The following is a 9,417-nucleotide window of genomic DNA, read 5'->3' on the forward strand; positions in this document are numbered from 1 at the left end:
AAGCTAAAATTTTCCAAAACAAGTGATCTCTGAAGCATTTCTTCTAATATATTTATATTTTCAGCAGTCATCCCCATGTACCTCAACTTGCTCAGAGAGACTGGAGACACCAAAATAATGTAACACCATGAAAAGCAATGTAAAAAAATTGCAAACCAATCAACAATGGTTTGTAAACCCCTGTACCAGTCCCTATACACATATTCTACTGCTAAATAGAAATCTTTGGGGTTTTTACTGGATGAATGAATTCCTTGTGTGAACCTTTAAAGGTGTTTTCTTATTAGTTCAACGATTTTCCAATACATTCTTTCAGCTGCATCAAGGCCCCAGATGAAATCAAGATGTCCCCAAGCAGGAAAATGCTCATGGTAAATGAGATTAGTAATCCGAGGAAGTAGCTTTGCCATGTCTTTTGGATCTGCAAATTTGTCATGTCCACCGCTCCAAACAGCAATTGGTATGTTTATCTTCTCGATCTGGTACACAGGAGGAGTAGGCTGTAAGAAAAGGAGGAGACCTGAGTGAAAGCTGTTGTATCAGAAGCTGTATTTAGAGAACGGATTCTGTGCAAGCATCTCTCTTTGCCTTCTGCACTCACTACAGTAAAACAGTAAGGACGAAGGTCACCCTCGTAGTGTCTACTGCGCTAATGCCTTTCCCTGTCTACCGTGAAAGGGAACGATCCATCCTATTCCTGTGTCTTTCCTTAATGCATGGCTATGGGTTGTCCTGCAGTTCACACCTACTCGTGCTCTTTGGAGGTGGGAATATGGAAAGAGCAGTGTCTGTGTTTATCAGGCAAGGACGGTGGAGCTTTTTCATGTGTATATTTAAGGTGGGAAGCTAAGTTTTGTTGGAACATGGAGTGCAACCGTTGGTCTTGGTTGTTATGCTTGAGACTGAAGTGGTGAGGAAATACTTTGGCCATTTATAATTTTACACTAGAACATTTCTGAGACAGTGTGCATGAGTACAAGTGACTGGTTATCTCTCTGGAGCCTTTCTGCCTTGTAAAAGCAGCCTGCCCTGGTACAGCACACGATACTGCAACTCAAATGTGCTGGTTAGAATGGAAATGATTGTCAGCTGATTAGAGACGTCACCGCAGTGTGAGATGCATTTGTCCCCCTTAACTGAAAGGCAGACCTTGAGGATTTTGGGGAAAGTGAAGAGCTCCATGCTCATCCAGTCCTAGGAGCTGGCTGTGGCTCCTGGCCTTTTGGGAATGGCAGGAAAGCTGACATGTCATTGGACACATCCCTGCATCAGTAGGGGAGGCCAAACCAACTTCTGTTTGCTGTCTGCAAGGAGCTGTCTGTGCCTTGTCTGTGAATAGACTTCTACGCCTATGAGTATTCGATTCAGGTGAAACATCCCTGCAGACCACTCTCCCCCTCTTTAGCACTCACAGGTGCTAAAATCTGAATTTTTCTATTCTTAGTTTTGCCAGGAGCCAAAGATGAATTCTCAGGGAAACCGTATTGCCTTACCTGGTTGTATTTCTTCATGTTCTCCTTAGAGCCGTAGTCATAAGCTTGAAATTGGCCTGAACGTGTTATCTATTAATATGGTAACAAGGACAGATAAAATGAAAGTGTTAAGAGACAGAGAGAGTGCAGGAGGCATTTTCCTGCCTGTGATTGAAGCCAGGGCTCAGGCAGTCGACAGGCTTCCAGGGATACTGAGAAGGGACAGTAGGGTGTGTGGTTTCATCGCCTTTCCCCTTGCTAACATTCCCTCCTGATCCTCAGCTGCCACCCTTGGTATGTTTTGGTATTGAAATTTTGCTTGACTACCTTAGTTAGCTAAAGTCGGGGTCCCTGTTCGTGACGTGGAGGTGTGTCAGGGCTACTACTAGTCTAGTGTAACATAGAATACCTCCTCCCACACCTCGACTTTGGTGTGTCAGTTTTGTCTGGTCTGCTCACAGTAGTGGCGACACTTCCAGAGGCTCTGTACTTCTTACAAGACAACAAACTGTTGTCTTCTTGAATATGCTTTGTCTAAAAGGAAAAAAATTAATAAAAGATGACTTTGTCTTACTGAAAATGTGTGTGCATTTTTTTTTATCAAAATCTTTCAGTAACTGAGGGTATGCTAGAAATCTGCTAGGTTGTCTCTATTCTCTGCCTCTGGGTGCGGTGGTCTGGATCCTGGGAATTTCAGTCAGGGCTGTGTGCAGGAACATGCATATATTTAAGTGTTGGCAGAAGTGGTTGCAGTTCTGCGCACATACAGTGATGTGTTTCTGAGCCGATGCTCTCTTGCCCTGGTCTGATTTGGAGCACAGGCAGAACAAGCTTAGATCTGACAGTGGCGTAAGATGCGAGTGGAAGAGGCAGTTCCCCACTCACCACCCATGCCAGAAGAAGATTTTGTGCAGTTAACTGGTTTTAGGAGATGGTGCAGGCTGCAATTAGCCCTCTGGAAGAAAAGCTTTAATCTGGATCCCTTCTTTGTTTGGATCATCCCCTGGCTGCTCAAGTTTCCACTATCCTCCTACTGCCTGCCAAGTGCCTAGACTGTGCTCGAGTTCACTTCTGCAGCTCTCAAGCCAAATGTCTTCATAAATAAAGATGAAGGCTGGAAGCCATTAGAGCCCAATGTGCAGAGAGGCCTGATGTGCCCTGGGGAAATCTCAGTGCCTGATACCAAAGGGGCAATTCAGGGAACGGTCTGGTGAGCCACAGGAAACAGTGCTCCCTCTGTGGCAGATGCTCACAGCAGCACACGAGAAGATGCGATGGGTGGTTTCCCAGATCTACCACCTCTGGACTTCCCTGGAGGCTGTTGGTTGCATAAAAAGCAGTATTAAGAGTCTGTTTATATGTCAGTACGCAGCTATACCTGATGCCAATGAATAACATTCTGTACAGATGATCCAGCAGGGGTATGTCCTATGTATGTATCTATGCGACTCTGGAGAGAAAGCAGAAGTGTTATAAAGGCAGTGATCCAGTGCTGTGAGAGAACAAAGCTGTGAAGGACTTGAGCAACATACTGCTGCTGTGTTAAAACCCTTTTTAATAGGATGGTCTTCAAATATCAAAAAGAAGGTTGAGAAGAATAGTGGAGTACTGTGCCCAGTTCTGGGATCCCCAGTTCAAGAAGGACAGGGAGCTGCTGGAGAGGGTCCAGCAAAAGGCTATGAAGATGATTAGGGGACTGGAACATCTTTCTGATGAGGAAAGGCTGAGGGACTTGGGTCTTTTTAGTCTGGAGAAGAGAAGACTGAGGAGGGATCTTATCAATGCTTATAAATACCTAAAGGGAGGGTGCCAGAGGGATGGGACCAGTCTATTTTCAGTCGTGCCCAGTGATAGGACAAGAGGTAATGGGCACAAACTTGAACATAGGAAGTTCCATCGAAACATGAGGAGGAATATATTTACTTTGAGGGGGGCCGAACACTGCACAGGCTGCCCAGGGAGGTGGTGGAGTCTCTGACTCTGGAGGCATTCAAAACCCACCTGGACGCTGTCCTGTGCAACTGCTGTAGGTGACGCTGTTCTGGCAGGGGGGGTCGATTACATGATCTCCAGAGGTCCCTTCCAACCCCTACCCTTCTGTGATTCTGTGAGACTCACAAATATGGTAGTTTACAATAGGAAGGAGTATGTTTTATCCCATTGGGAGAGTCTTTCCCACATTAGTGCTTAGTCATATGGAAAACATCATTGGGGGGGTGTTATGGCCTTTGTTTTCCCTGGATTCTACAGTTTGTATGATGCTTTTAAATAGTGCTGTGCTTAGCTGGTAGAGGAGAATTGTTAATAGACTGTCTGCTCAAGCATAATGAGGCTACACATATGGGAGATTTTTATGGGAACACTTGTTAAATAGCGTATGTGAGATCAAAGGCCACTGGGGAACTGACATGTGAAAGGTCTGCAAGAAAAAAAGGTAGCAGCCAAGAGTAAAGGAATGACATCTTGCTATTGAGAGAAGTGCAAAGAAACAGCTTTGAGTTTTGGTTGGAAATGTTTTGCTGTGTAGTGACCAACAAGAAACTATCTCTTATGTTCAGATTATCTGGATGTCTTCCTGCTTAGGAAGGAAAACATCAGCTGTGCAAAAGAAAAAAGATCTTTCTCCATCCATTCGTCCATTTTAAAAAGCTTTGGTATCTGTCCAACTTTTCTTTTGCTTCGCCCCAGAAGAGGGGACATTGAGGAACGTCATTGCAAGATGGGATTGTTCTGAATTCAGCCTTTCTTTCTTGTGTGATTTGAACATGATAGGTGGCAGATCTCATATTAGCTGAGGTCCTAGTTGGCATTACTGAAAACCCCAACACATTTCTCTATGTCCCTGCAACTGTATGTAGACACAAGGCAGAAAAATTATTTTCCTTCAAAATTACTTTAGCTTTACTTGTATTAAGGTGTTCTTGGACGTGCTTACCGTGTTCAGACTTTGCATTCTGTCCCCAGATATGAAGCAGAAGATACTGACACAAAAATTTCCCAGAGATCTGCACAGCCACGTGAGAGGCCCTTTCAGCAGTTCATTCTGCTGAAGAACTCCTTTGTAGCCAAGTAGTAACTGAGGGGAGGAAAAATGCAAAAAAAAATTTTTTCCCTTGTTTCAGGGTTATTTTATGAAGCAAACTGTCACTCCCACTTCTCTTAACTAAGGTTGCTGAAACTGCTGGCCATCCCTGTATCCTTTAAAAGTGTGCTCTTCCCAAGAGCACACCCGATGTTCTTCCTGCTGCTTATTATTAGGCGTGAGTCCTGGAGGTCACTATCCATCTGGTTTTAGTGCGCTGACCTCATTGAGAAAGGGCAGTTGCCTGCACTCATGACTGCAGAGTATAGGAAGTCCCTTTTTGCCCTAATATTTCTTCCAGGCAGGTGCACAAACTGCACTGTGAGTATTGCTACTAAGTAAGGAGGGAGCAGACAAGTGAGAAGGGTGTAGAGCTGGATGGTCTATAGTCACATAATGGGTAGAGCTTGGACAGAAAAAGGATGTGCTCCTGCAGTTTAACATAAAGCATAGCATGCAGGATTTCCACCATTCCCAGCAAATTCTGTTAAATTGGCAAATTATGGTGTGAAATAGGTATTTCCTTTTAAGTTTCCTTTATCATTTTACAAGGAAGTATTTCACAAGCATAAATGAACTGCAGGAATAATAAAATTAAGATGTGAAATATCTTATTTGTAATTTTCTACTAGTGCTTAAGGCTAGATTTAGTAGACTATGTTAGATTCCTTTTATTCTGGTATTTGTAAACTTCCTTCAAAAATGTTTGATTTAAACAAATAATGGTGAAAGTATGGCTGTTACCTTAAAGAAGTTGCAAAAGAGACGCAGCATCAAGCCTTGCAGCTTAGCTCTGTGGAAAGTCTGAAGCCTACCAGCACTGTCAGCAGTCTGATCTGCTGAATTAATTCTTAACTCATCACCCCCTTAAAATCAGTTCAGCTTGAGTGAGTCCAGTAGAGGCAAAGCAGACAATTATGTCATTTAGAAAGAGGAATGACATACCCTGATCAGTGATGAGGGAAGACGTGCAAAGATTACCAGAGGGCTGGTAGCATGTGAGATTGTGGCTACTGGTCCCAAAGCAAAGAACACTTTAACCCTTTGAGCCAACTCGGGATAAGTAGAAAATGCTATGAAGCCTGTAAACACAGAAGACACAACTCAAGTTAATGAAGAGATCTCCACAGACCAAATAAACAAAAAACCAGTAGGCAGCAAGGAAATGAGACGAGATTAGCAGCCCATTGGCTGTTGTCCATTTCTGTGCTGCAGACCCAAGGAAAGTGTCTGATTCTTGAAACTTTTATTTGGGAGACAGAGTTCATTCTAAGGATACATGTTCATTAGAGCATGTCCAGATACTCATTTGCTCAGAACTAACAATTTGGTGTTAAGGCCATTTTTGGGGGAGAAGATGCATTAACCAGATTTTCTTATTTCAAATTCCCTTTAAAGTTCCCCAAACTCTAATAAAATAATGAGTTTTTCAGCTTGCAGTCTCTAAAAGATTGTGTATGTTTATGCTGTCATGCAGTAATACCATAATTATCTGAAGATTAAGAGCAGAATTTTTACTTGTAACTAAGTGCAATCTCAGCTGAGAGTGGACGCACACATAAAGGAAGAGAATGACCAAGGAAGGAAAGAAGGAAGGAAAGAAGGAAGGCAGGAAGGAAGGAAGGAAAACCAATAAAGGGTGCATCCCATCCTGTTTTCTGAACATGTCTAAATTTCTCCACTGATGGATTTGGTGATAACTTTAACTGGTTACCTAGAACATAGGTATCTAAAGACAATGGAGGTGATGTCTTGGCCTGAATGTTTTGTTCTGCAAAAGACCCTTAGCATGCACATATGAGAAAAAAGGGTAATAATTGCTAAGAATGTGGCCACATACCACTTCCACCCATTTTCTCCTCTGTTTCTAAATTTATTTTTGTAAAAGGGCAATGGCACACCATGGCATAAACACCAATATCTACTTGTGGATCTTATATATAAATCATAAACGCAAACATTACTGTTTTGTTCCCAGGCAGCCCTAATATTACCTGCAGTTGAAGCTTCAGAGTGACCAACATAGTATACATCTTTCTGTCCAGTTTTATTCATGATGAAGTACAGCTCTGCTGGAATATCGTATTTACCTATCTCATCGAAGCTACAGGGGAGAAACACAAAAAGCAAGCAGACGATTTGGCTGTCACTGTGTGAGTTAGTGAATGTCAGTTTTGCTCCTGACCCACTGAAAGGTGAGGTTGCACGCTTTGTCTGCACTCCTGCTTGAGTTGGGGAAGGGGGTAGAAAGATGAGGCCGTACTGCCGGGCTGCCTCATGCCTTGGGCCCTCTGCCCAAAAGGAGGTTTTGTCCATCAGCTGAGGCTCTTGCAGAGGTATATTTAATCATTGATCTCACCAGCATGGGTTACAAAAGATATTTCTCTCTCAGTTAACATCAGTGTTGATAGATCAGATTTCTAGACTGAGCTGAGCAGTGTCCCCTCCTGCCTGCACTTGGGACATGGTATAAGGTGGGAGACCTCAAGTTTACTCCCAGTTTTGGAAGTCTTTTCCCCAAAGAAACCAGCACCGTGTATTGACAAAGGTGACCTGTGTACTTCCAGCTTTGCTTCTGTATGTGCTGATTCCAGAAGGACCTGTCCAGATCGCGTAACCAAGCCCTTCTTATCACCCCCCTGACATACCCAGAAGTGACTGCATCTGGGGAAAAAAGTTGGTTTAGTCTCCTTAGATGTTGCATGTCCCTCTTGAAGTCAGATTATATGAAAACCAGTAGGATTTTCACACAATCCAGAAGGGGATTTTTTCATATAACCAGAAGGAGAAAGTTTCTGCATCCCATTATTAACTGCCCAATCTTGCTAGTCCCCTGAAAGTTGCTCTCTTCAGTAATTCTTTCTCCACAGAGTACCTGAACTGCCAGAAATCTTTCTGACAGGGCTTAAGGGTCTTGTGTTTTAAAGACCAGGTGTCTCCTCGGCTGTTTCCCAGCCAGACGTCATAGCCAGCATCTGCAAGGATGAAGCCTAGGCTGTTGTTGGGCAGGTTAGAAATCCATTGAATAGAATCTCCTAAAGTACCATGGTGTAGCAAGACTGCAGGCTTTTTTCCTGGAAAAGAAGAGGGGTTTCGTATGCTGTAATAGTAAGTAATGTGTAGTTTAAACTGGGGTGCAGAGTTTGGTTTTACAGGAGTTTTTTAATCTATATAAAGAATTCCGGCCACATTCCTGACTAGGTGCTCTTGCTGAGATGGAAAGGTGTGGAACATGACGTTGCATGTACAAAGGGCAAAGATAGGGCACCCATGTAAGAATTGATTCTTAGACTTTCCGTATGTTCTACAACTGTGTCATACCTGTATTTCGGCTGTTCCTCCCAGCAGGAATTCTGAAAACAGCCATCCTCTGTGGTAACTTCATATTCCTCACTGGGGTATCCATGGTACCTGATAATTTCACTCTGAGGGAAGCCAAAGGAGAGTTTGTTAATACACAAGTTGTCCTGTCTTGGAGGGTAACAACGCTGAGCAGTGTGGATGTGGGCTGCCCTGTGGTGGCAGTGAAAGGCCTCTGGTCACAGGGACTGTGACTCAGAATAAATAATGCATGTCTTGTAAAAAGATGCATCAAAAGCCTTCTTCAGAGCTGCTTAGGTAGTAGGTGCCTGGTGTCTGACCCCGCATTATGGGACAAAGCAGAACTGTATTGAGTGACTCAATTGGGAGATAATTTCTCCTGCTTTGCAAGGCTGATACAGATTGTACCTTTCTAGAGAGTAACGATGCAGCAGTGTCTGCATAAGACAGTGTCAAAAGATAAGTGTTTTGGTCCATAATGAATCATTTCTTGCAAAAGTGTGGTTAGGCAATCCAGGTAGGGTGGATCTCCTATTACAGATTCATTCACAACAGCACCTTTTACACTCTTGCCAGTATCGTGAGGAAATCTTTGGTGATTCAGAGCAAGGGGTCTTGGATTACTTTGTGTTGTGAGAATCTGCTGTTGGAAGAAGGGGTACAACCTCCTTTGCCGCTGTACTGAGCAAACAGGTTGTTACAGAAGGGGAGGACTTTTCTTCCCTTGTGTCATGGTTTAGGCCAAATCGGCTACTGGGGACCTGGGGAACCCCAGATGGGACAGAAAGGTGCTCCCCTCTACCCCTCTTCAAAGAGAGAGGAGACTCAAGGACACCCTGAGACTAGAAACCTGCCTTGGCCTCCACTGCAGATGAATTCTTCTCTGACAGCTCAGACTTATTGGATAGGACTATCAAGATTTCTTCTAGGCATGTTCCCTATCACAATGCTGGAGTGACCCATTTGAAGAGGCCCTACTTTTAGCCTTTTGATAGGGACTGTTAGTGATGGGGTGATGATAGCGGCACTGGGAGAGACAAATTAGAAAGAAAAGGATAGAAAATGACCCAACTTACCACATTCATAAAGCATTCGGGGTTGTGAGTCTTCCCGTACTGGCTTTTGTCTGAATTCAGAGTGGAGGGTGTTGTGAATCCTGCTGAAAAGGCAATTCCTTGGGCGCAGAGCAGCACGAGGAGGCACCACATCTTGGGGCTGTGTGAAAGAGCACATGCAGGGGTGTTTGTGTTAGGAAGAGAGTGGCATGGAGTTCCACAGGAAGACCCAAGTGGGGAGTCTGCTGAAGATTGCTCAAGGTCTGTTCCCCAGGGGGCTGCCAGAATAAGTACCTGTGTGAGGAGGGACTGTCCACAGCTCACCCGTTTTAAATATTGAGTCAAAGGCTCCAGGAGGATGTGGAACCAACCTTGGGGAATGTGCTTTTATTGTATCGGTGCTAGTTTGTGCCCTGAGTTCCTTCCTTTCTCTCTCATATATGGTCCTCCCTATTGTAAATTTGTGCCTTGGATACCTGCAGGAAAA

The 9,417-nt window shown here is 43.9% G+C and overlaps 1 protein-coding gene across 1 annotated transcript; it reads right to left on the reverse strand.

The window, feature by feature from the left end:
• Nucleotides 1–266: 266 nt before the first annotated feature.
• Nucleotides 267–9,083, reverse strand: LOC104289716 (lipase member M-like). Its single transcript, XM_009888706.1, is given in 10 exon segments — nt 267–500; nt 1,494–1,562; nt 2,851–2,922; nt 4,408–4,548; nt 5,500–5,636; nt 6,549–6,658; nt 7,430–7,628; nt 7,876–7,916; nt 7,918–7,979; nt 8,952–9,083. Coding segments are annotated over 10 exon segments (1,197 nt in total).
• Between the last annotated feature and the right edge of the window lie 334 nt (nt 9,084–9,417).

This window comes from Charadrius vociferus, unplaced genomic scaffold, assembly GCF_000708025.1.
Source record: "Charadrius vociferus isolate BGI_N301 unplaced genomic scaffold, ASM70802v2 scaffold436, whole genome shotgun sequence".
Taxonomy (NCBI): domain Eukaryota; kingdom Metazoa; phylum Chordata; class Aves; order Charadriiformes; family Charadriidae; genus Charadrius; species Charadrius vociferus.